The sequence below is a fragment of the Marmota monax genome, unplaced genomic scaffold (assembly GCF_021218885.2).
Source record: "Marmota monax isolate L192 unplaced genomic scaffold, Marmota_monax_Labrador192_F-V1.1 WCK01_AAM20220418_F8-fsc00034, whole genome shotgun sequence".
NCBI lineage: Eukaryota > Metazoa > Chordata > Mammalia > Rodentia > Sciuridae > Marmota > Marmota monax.
This window is the reverse complement of record NW_026693934.1, coordinates 7373064-7392793: the sequence shown is the minus strand read 5'-3', so window position 1 is coordinate 7392793 and position 19730 is coordinate 7373064. Positions and strand designations below refer to the sequence as shown.

The 19730-nt window shown below is 38.9% G+C and overlaps 1 protein-coding gene across 1 annotated transcript; it reads left to right on the top strand.

The window, feature by feature from the left end:
• Positions 1–19191: 19191 nt before the first annotated feature.
• LOC124106187 (small ribosomal subunit protein eS27-like) lies at positions 19192–19523 on the top strand. The gene has a single exon (XM_046463760.2). It carries the CDS (start codon positions 19208–19210, stop codon positions 19457–19459), a length of 252 nt encoding a protein of 83 aa, XP_046319716.1. The 5' UTR covers positions 19192–19207; the 3' UTR covers positions 19460–19523.
• The last annotated feature ends 207 nt before the right edge of the window (positions 19524–19730 follow it).

The window sequence follows — 19730 nt, the reverse complement described above, 5'->3', positions numbered from 1 at the left end:
AGTTTGCAGGCAACTTCAGGATCTTTGACAGACTATTCACATTTGCATAGTTGACTCAGTCTCCGGAAGATCCCTGCACACACATGCTAAGTTTAGGGTAAGTGAACTGGGTGATTCCTAGAGGAAATAAACTCTCGCCTGAGAACAACAGCTGAAGTAAAATCCCATAAGCCAGGAAAACGGCCACACAATCACAGTAACAGGTGGTCGGTTTCAAAACAAATTTCAAGGTCTGACTTGCCAGCACCTGCTCGGGAGCTACAGACAGCAGTGTAACTTTGTCTGGGCCCAAGTCAGGTCATCCCTGCCAACTATAAGGAAGATTAACTACCTTTATTAGCTGAGCTAAGTCATGGTAGTTAGATGACTGTTCTCTGTGGTGGTCAACCTGGTGCTCCCTGTCAGACAGGAAGAGTGAATGAAAGAATCTGAGAACCAGAGGGGACCTTGGCGATTAACTAGTTCAATCCCCTTAATATCTGAGCAAAATGACATCCAGGCAAGCTAAGTAGAAACTTGCTCAAGGTCACAAGATCTATGGGAGCAGAATATTCCCTCTTCCCCATTTTATTATGAAAAAATTCAACCCCACAGCACTTGAAAGAATATCAACAGGGAACATCTATATTCTCACTTCCTGGATTTTACTGTGAACATTTTACTAAACTCATCTACCCATCCCTATTTAGTTCTACCTTATTTTTTGGAAGCCTTTCAAAATGAGCTGTTGATATCTGTTTTCTTTCCCGTGTAGCAGCATAATTTAAAAATAATTTTTCTATTAATTTGGTACCTCAATTTTACATATATTATGGAACCAGAAAAAAAAATTACAAAGGAAATGACTGGACCCAATAAATGTCTGGGCCTATTCTGTGTTAACTGATGCCAATTGGTAGGACCAGTTTCCTGAGGTCCTACCTCAGGCTCTTGAGGATTTTTACCAAAAGCAAATTCCAGAGATGGCAGAAATACTAGTTGATACACATTACTGCTATGCTGTACATTCCTCCTGGAATCCTGCTTTTTCCCTTCCCACTCTACCTGTTGAAATCCTCTCCATTCTTTCAAGAATGATCTCAGGTATCTACAAAACCTAAGCAGATATTATACATGTATTCTGGTTTTAAAAAATCTGAAATGCACGGCTGGGGGCTGTAGATTAGTGGTAGTGCACTTGCCTGGCATGTGTGAGGCACTGGGTTCGATTCTCAGCACCTCATATAAATAAATAAAATAAAGGTCTACAAACAACTAAAAAAAGAAAAGAAAAGAAAACTCTGAAATGCCACCTCCCTCCAAGTGACTTTCCTAAACTCAGAGTTTTAATCATTCTCATGTGAACACCCACAAGCCTTCATTGCTGCTTTTCTAAACCCATCTAATTTGTTGTAGTTAAACATGTATTTGTTTACTTGTCATTACTACTGCTACTATGACCATTACTTATGGCTGATACCTCTTTGAGAGGGACTCTAACTTAAAACTCACTTTTGTATGCCCTGTAGTTTTCTGTGAATGTTGAATGTGAAGCAACTTGAAATTTCAAATCAACAAAACTATGCTTATGTAGATTTCTGATAGTAAGATCTTAAGGACTACCCTTTTTCTGGACCCCACCTTTAGGTTCAGTAGGTTTAAGGTAAGGATCCAGGAGGCTGTAGCATTACTATGGCCTCTGGTGATGGTGACCCAGAGAGCAATGGGGATAGATCCTGGAGAATCAGTTCATAGGTTAACATTAACAACCTCACGTTACGTTAAGTGTTTGATCACTTTTAAGCCAATGACTCTATCTACCTTTCTCTTGAATGGCTCCTGGATAAAGGTGTGGAAAAGAAGGCACCAGTAGCAGAGGTGTAACAGTCACAGCATCACCCTCTCACCACATCATGTGCTGCCAGTCACCACATCTGCTGTTGCCACCAACCCTTAAGTTTTCCCTTTGTCACTTCCCCTTGCCATCACCAACTGCCACTACCCTCTTTCTCCTCACTCTCCAAGGCTGAGTCAGATCATGTGTTGAGCACTTGAGGAAGAAGTCATTTAGGAAGATGGGATGAGAGGGTTCCCCAGTTCTACATTTACAATTCCAAGTCTCAGAGCAAAGGAACACCTACTTCTGACCCTAGCTGCTTAGGAAGGTCTGCAAAACTAGTTAGAAAGTTGGGCCCATGGTTTGCAGTTCCTGCCATCTTTATTTTACAATGTGTGGAAAGTGAAGTTGAGTAACAGGTCTCTTGCCCAAGCATTAAGGGCCACCACAAAATTTAGAGAAGGGGCTGATGACTTGTGGCTGGTCCTTCTTCTGGGCCAAGTATCTGTGTGCATCAAATGCCAACTGCAGTCATCTTGAGGCCTGGCCTTAGCAGAATGTTTTTATTTTTATATTTTACATATGCTGAAATTTACTGTCAGGTGCCCAAAAGGTTAGCACTAAGAATAACTAGGGGCTCTAGGGTCTAGAGAGTTGTTTCATGAAGAATAACCTGCTTTATGTTTTGAGTTTAATATAGTTGAATTTAGTTTTTCTAAGACATCCACATTCTGAGCCTTTTTTTCTTTTTAGTTGTAGTTGGACATAATACTTATTTATTTATTTATTTATTTATTTTTATGAGGTGCTGAGAATTGAGCCTAGGCCCTCACGTGTACAATGCGAGTGCTCTACCGCTGAGCCACAACCCCAGCCCCAGGGGCCTGAGCCTTTTTAACAAAGATCCCCAGATGATGCTAATCGGCATCCAGGATTGCAAACCATAGGCATATAGCAAACACTGGCCCTATTCTGTGTTAACTTATGATTCTCATTTGACAAATACATATTGACTACCTAATGTATGTCCTAGAAAAATGATTAAGTGTATATATAAGAAATGGTCCCTGACTTCAGGCAGAGATAGATCACATGCCCACATGTTTAAATAAAAGGCTGGTCTGTGGCAAGTGCCAATTAGAGGAATAAACCATTACTGAAAACAGAAGGCTAGATGATCCAAGGTAAATCAATGCAGCACTTGGTCCTCACATTGTTTGTGATAAGTTATGTATGCCTCTGCCACATATGAAACATGTTCCTTCAGTGGGGGAAATTGCTCATTTATTGGTTCATTGAGGATGCTTCAACTGATTCACCATGGTAGGTATGATTGAACCATGGAATGATGGAACATTAAATCAATAGCTAGTCAGCTGGTGACTATTCCTTTGCTAAGTATGCTATTAAGGTTTTGTTTCAGAGAGCCTGTGCTCAGTGGAGGTGAACCTTTTCAGTGAAGAAATACAACATGATTTAGAAAATGCTTTAATCTGAGGTCTCAAATACACATTTCTGTATATGTTAAAAAAATCCAAATTTATTTGTGAATCAAAACAAAAAAATAGACATATTTAATCTACTTAAAAATATGTTCTTATTTACCTCCGCTAGAATTCAAAGTAATTTAATGATTCAATAACACCTGGCCCATGAAAGGGAGCGTTTCTAGAAAGGAAGAAATATCTTCTTTGAGAATTGCTTATGTATTAATGTCAGTATTTAATTCATTGTTACTTGATTGGGAATTGGGTTATATCTGTTTTTGAGATTTTATTTTCATGTTGGCAAGTTTTTCCAAGAATAAAAAATCCCAAAGACAACAAAGGAAAATAAAGAAAATAAGAAAAGGAAATAAATACTTTTTAGACTTTTATATTTATTTCCATTAAAAAATACTGGAGGAATTGTGTTAGTCATTGCAGGAGATAACTTGATAAGATAAAGTTGCTCTCAAAGAAACTTAGATCTTTGAAGGGGAAGATAAATATCTATTTGAAGCAAAATATTATACATGCCTTTAGAGAGGAATAAATTTTAATGAGGCTTCAAACAGCTGAAAGAAGAGTAGGTCAAGGTTCAAAGAGCCCAAGATAAGGTGCAGAGCTGGAGTTATGGTACAATGCATTACTGCATGGCCAATTTTCAAAGGCCAGCTGTTCCCAGTCAAACGAAGGCTGAAGATGAGGGTAGGGGCAATCAATAGGAAAATCAGGCCACCCTTCCCTATTTTCCTGGAGATGCAGTTTCAGGATCAATAGTTTTACAATTTAATTTCAGGAAACAAAATGAAAATGAATCTGATGCATTCTTTTTAGTTCACTTCGGATAAAATCCAATTTAGAGAATTTTATATATTGACTAGATGGCCACCAATATTTGATAAAAATGTTTAGACTTATTAGCAATCAAGTAAGTAAGAATGACAATTCAATCATTGTTTTTGGACTATCAAATCAATAAAGATTTAAAATGACTACCAAGTGTCAGGGGGTTAGGAGGAACAGGACTCTGCCTGGGGAGTGTTTCCTTGGTTCGCCAGGGCTGGAGGACTGTCTATCTCCTATAGTACATGAAGTCTCCTAGGAATATTTTACAGGGAAATAGTATGGATATGTGCAAAAATGCTTGAACAAAAATGTTCCTCAGAGCTGTGCTTATTATTTGGAAGAATGATTAAAGAAATAAATGCCCAAGAAAAGGTTTAATATGTATTCTAATAGGAAGGGAACACTGGTTGTCCACTACACCTAGAAACCATTCCCAATGGTCTGGAAAAAAAATCTTCCTGGGTATTTTAGGTAAATTTGTCAGTTCTACTCCAGGTCAACCCTACCCTTCACTCATTTCCTTCTCTTCAGATAATCTGTGCTCCTGCTGAATAGGATCACTTATTATTTGTGTCCTGATCTCTCCCTATGTACTTTCTTGCTTCTCTGCCGTTTACCATGCATTTCCCACAATCAAAATGCCTTTCCTTCATCTCTGGGGTCTCAGCTCTTCAAGAGCCAGTTTTATAAGTCACTTTGTATGATATTACCGTGATGTTCTCCTTTATCACCTACCCAGAAGAATTTACTCCTTTCTCTGTACCTTCAGAAAAATTTATATTCTATGTTTTTTCTTGCCATTTATCTTATATTAAAATCGTGTGAATATGTATTTTACTTTCCCAATTAGATTTTGAACAACATAAGGGTAGGGAACAATCTTGTTCAGATTAATATCTCCTCATAGTTATAAAGCATGCTGGTTATGTGGTTACTGACTAAATGAATAACCGAGTGAATGCAGAAATTTGGAGCCAAATGCAGATGTTCTCTGCAGACATGGAATGAACTTGACAAGTATTAAAGCTGCTCTTGAATTTTTGTGTGGCATGAGGACTCAGTTGAAACTTCCCATCTGAGCCATTCATGGAGATGAACCCAGGGAAAACCAGGACTGAGAGGGAGGGGTCTGAAAGGGGAGACCAGGATTGAAAGGTAAGCCAAACCACAGTCTACCCCAACTTCAACTCCCCCAATCCCAGTTTTAGTGGAATAGGGTAGGTTGGAATTTTAAAATAATGTAATAATTGTACATACTTATAAGGTACAGTGTGATATTCCAACATATGTATATAGCATGAACCAATAAGGGTGATTAGCATTTTTTTTTATCTTAAGAGACTTTTGAGTTCCTTTCTTGGAGTTCTTCATAAACCATATAATAATTATCATGGCTATAATCACCCCACTGTACTATGGAACACCAAAACTTCTCAGAAGGGACTTGATGAAGACCTCTGTAAAGGAGTTGGCACTTCCGATTGCTTTTTAATCCTTTCACTGTCTCAACAACATCTGTTATAATCAGCAGGTCTAAAAGGCAGCTTATTTGTCCACAAGATGAAGAAGTAAGGATTATTCAGTTAGTCTGAGGGGAAAGATAAAAAGAAAATGTTTTCGGTGGAGAAAAGAAGAATTTGAAAGAGTTTTTTAAAAAAATCATTTTTAGTTATTGATGGACCTTTATTTAATTTATTTATTTATATGCAGTTCTGAGAATTGAACTCAGTGTCCTACACATGCTAGGCAAGAACTCTACCACTGAACTACAACCTAAGCCCTTGAAAGAGTTTTAATGGTGCATGTGGATTTACACTTTGCCAGATTCAAACAGTACTTCTGTATGTGATGGTGCAAATGCCTTGACACTGACAGTGAGGAAATTACCAAGCTGAACTGCTGAGCCATTATTCAATATAATCAAGGTTAAGTCTTGATAAGCCATTTTCTGTCTCCAGCAGATACAACCCATACCAACATCCACTATTATACTTAGCTATACGCCTGCTGGCTTCCGTGGTCCTTCAGGAAATGCCTTTACTTTCTGAAGAATGCAGCAAACTACAACAGAAAACACCATGAAAGCCCATTGATATGAAACTGTGATCTTTGGTCTCTTTCTGACAGGGTTAGACATTTGGGTGATGAATATTTGTAGGTACAAGCTATGGCCAAGTTCACAAGAGAAATTCTTATATTAATTTGGAGAATCTACATAGTATGGATTCTATTGTGGCTTTAGGTATAAATCCCTTCATGTACATGGAGTTTTGGGGATGTGGGAATTTTTACATTTTTTTTTAAAGATTCCCTAGGGTGGTGATAAAATTAAACCTCACTGAAATAAAACTGCTTTTCATAGAAGTTCCTCTCCTTCTTCCAAGCAGCAGTGATTTATACACCCGACATGTGAGTGAATGGGAAAAACTGTATTTCCAGACTTGGGTAATGAATAACCTCTGAGGGCTTGAACTTTTCCCTGTTCCCACAGACTGTATCCACAGAGCGGTGCTCTTGCTCTGAAAGGAAGGATTTGCCCCGGTTTGGAAGGAAGTGGAATAAATAGAACTGGAAGTGGCAAGGTCACCTCTAATATCATATGAACGGCCACTTAACAAGCTTCACAATTGCTTTGTTTCTTCCTCCTCAGTGCTATAAACAGGCAGAGTCAAAGCAAACTCTCAGAGCACACACTGCGTGTGGAGGAAGCTCCCAGAGTGCTGAGGAAGGGAGGCTGTGGGCTCAATGGGGCCCATCAGGCACGCCAGGGTTACAATTGTATTATGCTATGTTGGCCAGAAGGGAAAACTGCTTGTTTTGAAAGGAAGGAGTTATATTGTCCTAAATTCCTGTGTTTAAAATACAGGGCAAACAAGTTACAGTGGGAATCTTTCATTGGAGTATGTAGAATATATGGAAATTTGTCTTTCTATTTGGCCTTTCCCTACTACAAGTATCACATGGTAGTTTTATGTATATACAAAAAAATGATATTTAAAAAGCCCTTCTCTTTAGGACACTGTTCAGTTGGTATTCCAAACACAGGGCAAGATTTTCATGGACATTCTGCTTATTATTATTATTTTCTTTCCAGGCTCTTTTAGGCATATCTGTATGGATTTCCTTATGTCCTTCCCACCTGTTGTTTCCAGCCCCCCCATCCCCACTCTATTTAACATATCCCTGTTGAAGAGAGGGATGACTAGCCTGGAGATGCAGAAAAGGCACTAAAAGGTTTGGATGCCAAACAATTGGGTAATAGACTGGTCTGAAATATCAGTGTCCTGGCTTTCAGGAATTCTTAGGAAGTTTAATATATAAGTCATTCTGTAAGACTGTTTGAAAATAGCACTGTCATTATAAAAATAATAATAAAAAAACCCCACATAATTTAGTCTGGGCTTTGAATCAGAGATGATCTCCTATGACTTAAATGCAGGTAATCAAAGGTAGCATAAACCAAACAAAATTGAGTTGGTATTTGTGAACTGGTACTTATTCCTCCATATGGATTCTTCACATACATCAAAGGTATTCAGGAAAACCTCGTCCCTGATAATTTGAAAGCACCATAGTGCTATGAACTGTTATAATTTCAATAAGTGTGATTAAAAAGATGTAAGAAAAATGCAGTTAAAATCTTTAATGGGCAGGAAGAGAAACCTAAAGGAGTTTCTGTCTAATCTGAATTTTAACTACTTATTTACAATTCAAAAATGGTATTCTCAACATTGCAGATAATGGATCAGAGCAAGCTATTTTGGAAACTGCTAGATGGATCTAGAGTTGTTACCTGACCAACTACTTTGATCTGTAGATAACATGTAATATCAAGAGATTCTGATTTCTTTCTGGTAGATGTGCTAAATTAAGTTTCTGGGAAGCAGACTTTGAGGATTAGTCTAGAAATTCTAACAGATGTGCTCTACTAAAATGCTATGCAAGGATGGGCATGACCAGGTCCATCACCCTCTAACATGCCCCTCTAACAGTTCTCCCTGACTATGTGAGGGCTCGGCTAGCAGGAGGATGAGCTCTTTCCTCTCTCCTCTGAGCACCTAGAAGAGTATGGCTAATTTGCTATTCTAGCAATAAGAGATCTCACAATATATTAAGCATGTATGCTGACTGCACACATGTGAATGCATATAAGTGCTCACACTCACTTCATACCTTAACCTTTTTTTTTTTTTTTTCAATTATGAAGTGGTGAGTCTAGATTGAGGAAATTGCCAAACTTTGCACTCAGACATTCTTTTGTCTCTGAGGACAGCAGGACCTCATTCAAAACCATCAGCGGTACAGTTATCATTTCAGGTGACAAAACAGCAGCTTGTTTTCCTATGATATGAATGCCAGGATACTTTTTCCCTTTTCCCTTGTGTCTCCATCTCTAGCAGGAATGCAACACTACTTATTCCTTGGGCAGAAACTGCCTCAAGTCTGAACATATGATGACATGAGCCCTGCTCCTTGTTCATTAAGACTGCTCCTATGAAATGGAATTGATGAGTGTTCAGTAGCCATTTGTAGCATTTGAGATCCATAGGCATCAGGGCTTGATGCATGACCTCATCTCCATGGGCTCCTGTGCAATGATTCTCATCTGTCTTAGTTAGAAAGTGAATTAATCTTGACCTTGTCCCATGGGGTGTGATTCTCTGCCCTCTCACACATCAACTTGCTTCTTTATCAGAAGAACTTCTGTTTCAGGCCCAGGCACTCTCAATTTCAATCATGTTTAGCTATTTGTCTTTAAATTACACTGCTTTGATTTTAAACAAAAATCTATATTTCTAGCATTATATGTTTCCAGAAAGTTCTCATTCTGAGTTGTAATTTAATTATAAGGATCATTAAGGATTTGAAAGATGCTAGTGGGTAGAAAGGGACTTAACAAAAGTTATTATTAAGAATTACAAATCACTTCATATTTCAACATTTCTCCTCGGATGTGGGCATTTTGTTGAAAGAGACTTTGTTTTGAACGGTGACAGTGCAGAAATCCTCTGGAAGAAATGAGCTCCTAATTTGATTTCTATTGTCACAGCATGCAAAGCGAATCATCAGTTACACTTTATATTAATAAGGTAATGGATTTAGAAACACTATTACCAGAAAACTTGATATATTAGGCAGTGCTACACACCATTTCAGTCCAATCACTCAATTGCACTTATTTCATCCATACTTTCTTTGGATGTAAATGAAATTGATATTTCACAATGAAAGTAAAATTGCCAGATATTCTTGTTTATGTCTTTGGTGGGCTAAAGAGTTGAATCACCATAACAGCACTGTTAATTAGGAGGGTAATGGAAATTTCAGTTACATTAGGATAATTCTCATTAGCAAAGATTAGTTAAATGTTAAATGTAGGAAGCGGTTACCCAAGTATTAAAAGTATTTGAATCATGCTATACTGCATGAGGTTAATAATGAAACATTTCATGACTGCATTTGTATATCTACCAAATTTCATTAAGTTTGCATATTCATTTTTTTTGTGTGCCTTAGGCAGTGGCACATTGAAAGTAATGCTTGTCTGAAATCAGGAACAGAAAAATATTTCAGTTACACAGAAAGTAGACATGGCTGGGAAATCACAGATAAGTGGTTAGTAATTCATGTCGAGTTTAAAGCTCTCAGGTTCTGTTGACAGGCCACGCAGAGCAAATGAGAGAAACACAGCACTCCTAGCTGATTCCTGCTCATCGTGCTTTAACTTAGGTGAATGCCTTCACCCAGGCCACAGCAGGGAAGGCTGCTGAACAAGAAGGAGAGAGCGCTGCGTCCTAGCTGTCACATTTTACCATTACTTCTACTTGATATGGTTACAAATTAGTATATGTTGAAAACAATGGGGAGCCAGGTGCAAATGGCAGGAGAATCACAAGTTCAAAGCCAGCCTCAGAAACTTAGTGAGGCCCTAAGCAACTTAGCAAGATCCTGTCTCTAAATAAAATATAAAAAGTGCAGGGTGTGTGGCTTGGTGGTTAAGTGCTACTGGTTTTCTTCCCTGGTACAAACAAAACAAAACAAACAAACAAGAAAATGATGTGGATTGGGAGATTATTAATATTGAGTTGTAATTCATTAGTGTTATTTTCTGAGCGTGTACAAGTTCTATGATAACATATCCACAGAGAGAAAAGAATGCAAATACATGTAATGGCACATAGAAAAATACCCTTGTACTATTCATTTTGCACCATGCAGGTTTATGAGAGGGAGAAAAACAGGATCAACCATGCAAATAGCGAGAAGGGAAAGCAAAGAATTTGAGCGGGGCCAGTGAAAAAAAGAGGGAAGAGTAACCAAAGGTATAAATAGAATTCTCATAAGAAGTGATTTTCTTAGATGCATAATAATTATAATTGTTTTTAATTGTATAGTTAATTATGTATCCAAAAGTTGTTACTATGCCATTTTACTACTCTGGATGATTTGTCTTTTAATTATCTTGATTTTTAAAAATTGTGAACAAGTAAATAAGTGCATATTAATGTGTTGATCTTTAAACTCATCTACACCAATCTTCTGTTTGGTATTTTAAATATTCTTTGGGTGATTTTTCCCCCTGGTTTTAGAATTTTCTTTATTAAAGATCTGTGGGCAGAAAATTCTCAATTTGTCTTATTAAATGATAATGAATATAAATAAATGTGTCCAGTAAAAAAAAAGTGATTTTCTTTTGAATAAAAAAACACAGATACCTTCTAAGTATAAAAGGAATAAGAAAACATTGGAATGTACAGCTATCCAAAAAGAAGAGGCAGAAAGTTGAAAAAGGCAAAGTGTAAAGCCCACATAAATAACTTTTTTAGTGGAAGGTTTTTCTTTTACTTATAACTTATTCCTTAGAAAAAGATTCCAGCTTTATTGATTCAGTGACCAAAGAGCTAACTAAAGACTGCTGCCTCCAAGAAGACATGAATTACATGGCATCTTCTCCTTTCAAACTAATTGGTCTGATTAAGTTAATTAAAAATTGTGCCAGAGTGCATAATTTCCCCCAACATCTAAGTTCTGTTAAACTACTTCGAGGAACTGAGAGTAATTTTTTTAAAAAATATAACTACATGCTAGAGTAATCTGTGGAGCCCTGAAAGGGAAATGTGAGTTGTGATGGTATCTCAGCTGGAAACACACACTCAAGCTTGAAGCGGAACTAGTGACCACACTCAACCTGTCAGGAATTAAAGGAAGCAATTCCACTTGAAAGACCTTAATGTACAGCAAGACAGGAGGACATAGGTCCCTCCCTGGAGGGGCTAAAAAGGGAGAATAAAGATAGATGGATGACCAAGATGGAAAACAATCATATGTATTGTGCCTGGGCAAGTGATTATCCTGTTGTGTACTAAATTCTGAAACTGGATGTCATTGATATCCTGTTCCAACTTCCTCTGAATCCATTAAACTGTTGAAGCTGGAGCCTGGTTCCTGCACCAAGCTCACAGTAAAGGTTAATATATGTTTTTATTGGACTGGGATCTCTGTTGTTACCAAGGCTGACAAAAAACAAGCTGAGAGGAGGTGAGATTGACTCCAGGTGGCTGACTGCAACCCTTTGGGGAACACTGTGTTGTTCTCTGTATCCCCCACAAAGATCTTCCCAGGGAATTCACCAGCAGCAAGCTCTTGCTTTTGTCATTTGAAAAGCACAGACTGGGTTTGTTACCAGTTGTTCCTTTCCTGCTCCCCTAGATCCTGTGTATACTTCTCTCATCCTTCTTCAAGGCATCAGGTCCCTGAAGGCTTATTAGAAAAAAAGTTACCAAACTGCCTTATCAAAAATATGGTTTCTGAAAGCAGATGACCTCGGTTCACATATAGGTTCACCTGACGCTAAACATATGGCTTTGGGCAAGTTAACTTCACCTCTCTGTATCTCAGTTTTCACATCTGCAGAATGGAGATGCTCAGAATATCTGCCTCTGCTTTTGGCCTCAATGAGTTAACATGTTTAATGAGCCTGGAGTAGTGACTACGAGGTTACCAATTAGTATTATTTTAAATCTTGTCTTTTCTACTAAAACGTGAGATTCTAAAAGGCAGGGAGAATTTGTCTATCTAATCCCTAGCATAACAGAAGAGACAATTTTATTGAATATTACAAGATAATTTAGATAGGTTTGGTTTTAGAGCTATGAGTCAATATTCAATCATTTATTCATGTAGTCCATTACTCAACAACTGTCTCTTGAACTCTTACTAGGTGCCAGGCATCTGGCTAAATGCTAGGTATAGACAGCAAATCAGAGGGAGATCTTTGCCTTTAGGGAACTTAGTGGTAGAGGTTATCATAAAATAGTAAACCCCAAATAAATTTATAATTCTACTTTGTCTTAAGTACTTTGAAGAGAAAGACTAGTGAGTTATAAAAGAAAAGAACCTTTTGTTGTCTTCAATATATGTTGGTATAATGGGAAAAAATACTGGAAGATGGAAGATAATTTGTGTGTGCGTTCTTCATATTATGTTTAATAAGTAAGGATGATCAAGATAGAACCATTTATGTAACTGATCTTTTGTTGCATCTTCTTATGCTTTGGTGTAATCAAAATATAATGCGCTCTGATATTCTTGGGTGGTTACCTCATTTGGTTAGCTAATGAGGTCAGTGTCAGAGGTCAGCATGGGTCAGCGAGCTTTTCTTCTTTCTGTGGCCAGATTGTACTCTTAACCTCAGCCATCTTGCAAAAGTGAATGCTTGGTCACATGAAGACTGGCCCAGGAGAATGTGGATGGAGGAGTTCCAAATCTGCCCCCAATATAAACATCCCTGATTATAGGCCTCTGATGGCATTTTCTCATACTAATAAGAGCATGTTATATTTTATTGTTCTTTGTCATTAGGGAAAGGTTAGCCCCCCCTTTTGACCACTATAGCAAATAATTTCTACAATTATTTTCCCCAGAAAGGAAAACTGCTGCTTCAAAACATCATCTCTGTTAGATGTATGCCGTAGAGTAGAGCATGCCTTCTCCAATAGTAATGTTCAAGTTACTTGATGATTTCATTAGAATGCACATTCTGGATAGGCCTGGAGATTGTATATTTTTACAATCAACATCCAGGTGATGTTGCTGCTGACCCACACCTCACAATGTAAAGATAATACTGAATCAAAGCTAAATTTAGATTTTAGAAATACAACCAATACTAAGGAGAAGCAGAGTGAGTTTGACCACTACCACTGATACAGTTTGCTGGAACTGTTTGGTATTTACGACACTTTATTATTTATAAGCTCACCACAAACAATGTTTCCCTTCAGTCTTTTTTAAATTTTATTTTAATGATATTCTATTTTCCTGGGAGGGAAAGTATAAGGAAGAATTCTATATACTTTCATTTTAGAATATATATGTAATGCTCAAAGAGCTGGAGCTAATTTCATATCATGCAATATAAAATGCCTTTGAAACACACACAAAGCCTTTTGTTTTATGGAATAGATTTGAGTTTTATCTTCAACTTATTCTACCATATGTGACAAGTGTGGTAAAAATCTTTTGTGTCTTCTGTATTTAGCTTTTGGAAATAAAAGCAGACAGCTCCTTTTTCCCTTTGCCCAGAAGAGGTCTATTCTCCTGCTGACATGTCTGCATAACTTCTATTGATACTAAGATGATCATGAGCATGGGGTTGCCAAAGAAACTGCTTCTCTGAAGAAATTTCCATGAGTGTGAAATCACGGGAATCAAAATTGATGGGAAAGTCCCACCAAACTTGTGCACATTGCCAGTATTCTTATAGGAAAAGAGCCTAGAAATATCATATCTCCTTCACCATTTAGTATGATGCATTTCTATTACTGTGGGAGAAAATTGCCAAGTTCTGCTCAGTGAAAAATGCTTCATTGATTTTTCTTCAAGTATTTTGGATGGAGATATTTTTGTAAGATGTTGATTTTTGTAGTTTAGATGATTAAGATTCAGTCTACCCTTTACACTTAATGGACAAGAAGGTCCAAGTACAGGGAACCTTTTTTTTTTTGTACCAGTACCAGGAATTGAACCCAAGGGCACTTTACTACTGAGCCACATCCCCTGCCCTTTTCATTTTCTTATTTTTAAGACAGGGTCTCATTAACTTGCTTAGGGCCTTGCTAAGTTGCTGAGGTTGGCTTTGAACTTGTGATCCTCCTGCCTCAGCCTCCTGAATCACTGGGATTATAGGTATATGCCATTGCACCCTGTATAAACAACTTCCTTCGAGTTATACGCAGAATAGGACATGAGCCCCAGTCTCCTGCTCCTTCCCAATGCATCTCCATGTCTTGGACACTTTATTCAGATAGCCACCAGGGCAGAAACTGAAAACATATTGATTTGAAGGAAAGCTTAGGATTTGCACATCTTTGTTCCTCAATTTATTTAAGCAGTCAGTCGTTCAATGAATACTCAATTAACTTCTTTTGTGAGCCTAGCACTGTTTTACATAATGTAAAGTAATTTAATATTTATTTATTGGTTCAGATTTTCTGTCAGAAACTACTCAGGAGTGGGTTAGGCATTTTGGGATGCTGAGTTAACTCCTTTAACCTACTTGAGAGCTTTTTAGTATAATAAACTTCGGCATATTTGAAGACTCCACCACTTTTGACTCTTCTATTTCACATCCCCCACTATATCAGTGGCCAAGATTCTTTCCCAAGTGCCTCTTACATCACTTTTCTTTCTTCATCTGCGTCTTGAAGGCCTTATTACCTAACTGCTACCTCAGGTCTGTGGTTGAAACTTGGGGCCCCATCTCTCAGGAATCCTCCATAACCCTGACATTCTTTTTCCTTTTTCTGCAAAACATAATTATCTTGTTTTTGCTCCCCTGAGCTTCCTAGGTAACTAAAATTAGTCACTACTATAATCCTAGTTTCCTTCCTCTTATCTTTAATCTAGATGTGTTCAAACTTCTAATCGGTGCTCCTGAGCACAGCTTTTCTTCCTTCTGTTTGTCCTACACATGGCTGATAGTTCTAAAGTATGGTCATTTGTATGCATGATCTACCTTGCCTGGAATTACACCTGAAACACTATAGGCAGTTAATAAATGCCTTCTCCTTCTCCTTTTGTCTCTCCTACATGTACAAAAGCTGGAGCAAGAAGTATCCAATGATTCTTTGTTTTTGTATAGGTAAAATGGAGATAGTAATAATTTAAAAAATTTCATAAGGTTGTTGTGAAAATTTAGGTATTATTATTAATGATAAACTCTAGCTATGAATAGTTATACTTAGGATCATTCCATGTGTGAAATTTATATTTAGAAATTTTTTTAGTGGAATAACAATAATCTTGAGAAGAAACCATAATTTATTTCTGAGGATTCCTTTCAACCCACTTCCAATTCCCTAGCATGGGGATATGATCCCAGTAGTCATCAAGAGAGCAGTGTTTAGTTGTTTCCCAATGGTAGGCATCTGCTCTGAGGGTTCAGGGTTTGTGCCACATCTGTAGACAAATATTTGCACTTCATCTGATTTACTGATTTATGGTAACTGCAATTTGCTATAGATCAGCTGAAAGAGGTAAAACAGATGAAAAGCATACAGACTTTTTGGGTATCTCCCTGCCACCCCTATAATACGAATTCTATATAAAAATTAAGTTACAACTGCAGTTTGAATCCCTCTTATGGTCTTACTTACTACTTTGTGCCTGGGGTTTAACAGCATCTTATGGGGACAGTAATGGGAATTATGAGAGATGGCAGGATGTTGTCAGATGCATGGTACACTTGGATTCCCACGTTGGCAGGAACCAGTGCTGAGATGTGGGGCAAGGGCCTGTGCTTTTGCTCCTGGCCTGCTGAAGGCGCTGAGAGTAGTGCCCACTCTTTGGAACCTGAACAGCAGGCATTTCACATATAAAAAAAGCCAATTATCTGTTACCTTCATGCACTTCTTCCTCAGCAAATAAGATGTGATAACAAACAGCTAATTTAACGGTGCTCTTTGTCTATTTTACACTCTTGAAAATTCTTGGGATAGTTTTCCTTTGGAGGGAGACCCTTCCAGCTTCTACCTACACTTGCTCCTAGGCATGACAAAATTTCTTTTCCCAATTCACCACTGAACTTCCCAGAATCCAAACACGATGTTGAAAACTGGTTCGTGGAGTAAAGGGTGGTGGGTTAAATGTAATTCGAAAGACTGGTGGACAGGGGGAACGTTGGAGAATCCCAAGGACATCCCTCGGTCTTCATTCTCTAGTTTGGGGAGGAGGGTTGTCAGCCACCATAGAAATCTTCCCTTCAGCCCTCAAGTTGTTTTTTGAGTCCCATGGCAACCGCGGCCTTAGAAACTTTGAGAGGGATGGGGGCGGGGCGGGGGGAAGATGGCTGAAAAAGAGATAAGATGACCCAAGAGGCCTGGGATTTTATAGGCGACGCTTACTTTGAGCGCGAAGGCGCGGGTGGGGAGGGAAGACTGCCCAGGGCCGCCGCCGCCGGAGTGATCTCAGAGCGGCCAAAAGGCAAGCGAGGGCCTGGCTGCCTGCTGAAAGGAACAAAAGCGGTAGGTGGTGGGTAGGGCGGAGGCAGGGAGGGAGACCCCTCGCTAAGGGTGGCGAGGCGCCGAGCCTGCCAGTGACAGGCCCGGAGCTGTGCCCTGGAGGGGGCGCATCTCGGCCCACAAAGGCTCCGGCCCGAAAAATGCCCTGGCGAGTGATTCATCGCAGCCGAGGTGACCACACTAGCGGTGTAGCCTTTTGTATGAGCTACAACAATGGAGGGGGAGAAATCAGGCCACAGGCTCTCGGCGCAGACTGGCTGGTGCGGATGTGTCTCGGCCCTGGCGGCAACGTGAGCTGCCTTTCAGACCGTTGCCCGGCAACCGGACGCCGCCCGCCCGCGCCCGCCCGCGCCCGCGGAGCGGGCTGAATGCAGCCGCCGTAGAGTGAAAGCCGGAGCCGCGGCGTTCACAGGCTCGGGTGGGGTTAGAGGAAACAAAGGACCGGGGCGCTGGGGCAGAGACTGCGTGGGGCCCGAGGAAGGCCTCCTACCATATGAACCAAGAGGGTCATTGGGAGCCCCCTTTTCTCAAGGGGCTGAGTTGGTCCCTTTTGCCTTGGCCCAGCGCGTGGAATGCTCGAACAAATATAGCTCTTCCTCCATCTTCAAGTTCACAGCGTTCCTAGCCCAGATGTTGTTTTCAACTGTCTGCCTATTGTGTAAAATACGTAAACAACTCCAAACAAACAACAAAAAAACAAGCCCTGTTCAAGTGGCCAGCTGAAATTCATTTGTTAGGCAGGAATATTTTCCAAAGTAGGATGATCATGCACCTGCTCACCATACAAAAGCAATTGTTAAATGCAACGTGGTTCGTGGTTCCTGGATTGCATCGTGAGACATTAGTGGAAAAACTACTGATTCGAAGCTCAGAGTTTGGTTAATAGTAATGTGATAATGTTCGTTTCTTAGTTCAGACCAGAACTCAGCAAACCTGATGGTAAAGATTTTAGGTTTTGTAGGCCAGATGTTCTCTGACGTGTCTGAGTAACCAGACAATATGTAAAGGAATGGGCATAATTGTATTGCAATAAAACTTTATGGAAACTGAATTTTGAATTTGACATAACTTTCATGTGTCTTGAATTACAGCCTCCCCCTCCCCACTATTTGAAATATGAACATATTAGTCTTACCCATCGAAAACTTAAACAATGGACAGAACTGAACCCTATGTATAATATGATTTTTTTCTATACATACATACTTATGATAAAGTTTAATTTATAAACCAGGCACAATAAGAGATTAATAATAATAAAAAATAAAAGAATGATAACAATGTACGGTAGTAAAATTTCCAACATTACTACCTATGCATTTGAGGCCATTATTGAGTAAAATAAAGGTTACTTGAACACAAGCACTTCCATACAGGGAGTCTGATATGTTAACTAAAAACTCAAGAATGGGAGGGTAGCATATACATCATAGATACTCTGGAAAAAAGGAATGATCCACATCCTGGTTGAGATGGGGATGAGACAGCCTGAGATTTCATTGTGCTACTCAAAACAGCTGCATATGAAATTTACAAATTATATCTGGAATTTTCCATTTAATATTTTTGGACAGTGATTGACCACAAGTAACTGAAACTGTGGATAATGTGGGACTACTATACTTTGCTTGCAGGCCTTACAAAAACAGACAACTGGATTGATCTGCAGTCTGCTGCAGTTTGTCATCCCCTGATTTAGACAAATGGGCCAAGATTATGTAAGATTAAGACACTGGGAAAAAATGATGAAAGGTATAATGAGAACTCTCTATACTCTTTGGAAAATCTAAGCTTATTCCAAAATAGAAAGTTTATTTTTAAAAAGTTTTTAAAGTGGTAATCTTTTCTGATGGAATGTTTGGAAAGAGATTTGTTGTAGGGAGGGAAGTAGGTCAAGTTTGGTGTGTGTGTGTGTGTGTGTGTGTGTCTGTTGGAGATCTGAAGGAATGTTTTTTCTTAGTATTTGTTGACATATGGTACTAAGACCTCCCAAAATCAAACAAACTTGCTACATCATTATATTGATAATTAAATCATTAACATCACAGAGCCTGGAAAAATAATAGCTTTCCAATAACACAGAACTCTTTGACCTGTGGGTTGGGTGGAAGAATATTCTCAGTTCCCACTGAACCAGGATGGGAGAGATCAGGACAAAGAATCAAACCCATTTTGCTCTAATAGGAAACTAGAAAATTCTTGGCTAGCTCATATTTAACCACACACCCACATGTGTGTACACATACTCCTTTATTTTGTAATCCAGCTAACATCTATACCAAAGAAAGCATAATTGAGACTTTGCTTTAAAAACCAGGATCTGTATTCCTTTCCCAATTGTACTAGTTGTATGAATACAGACCTTCCTTTATATTTGTGTAAAAGTAGTAGGATATTTCAGGCTGGGCACTACTAATTATTAAGAATGGATAAGGATTTAGTTCTAGAGATCTGCTATACAACATAGTAACAGCAATACTGTATTGTGCACTTTACAATATGTTGAGTCTTTCCAGCGGTGACGACCTTCCCACGAGAACATGCCTCTCGCGAAAGATCTCCTTCATTCCTCTCCGGAAGAGGAGAAGCGAAAACACAAGAAGCGCCTGGTGCAGAGCCCCAACTCCTATTTCATGGATGTGAAATGCCCCGAATGCTATAAAATCACCACAGTTTTTAGCCATGCACAAACAGTAGTTTTGTGTGTTGGCTGCTCCACTGTCCTCTGCCAGCCTACGGGAGGAAAAGCAAGGCTTACAGAAGGATGTTCCTTCAGGAGGAAGCAGCACTAGGAGCAGCCTGAATCAAGATGAGTGGGAAAACATCCCAATAAACACATTTTGGATATTAAAAAAATATATTGAGGAAAATATGTTGAGGATGGATCTCATGTTAAGGGTTTTTTTTTTTTTTGTGATGGTCGTACTGGGCATTGAACCCCAGGTTCTTGCATATTCTAGGCAAACAGATTACCATTGAGCTACACCTATAGCCCTCATGTTAATTATTCAGGAAGAAAGGAAGGAAAGAAGGAAGGAAATGAGATTTTTTGAGATGGATATA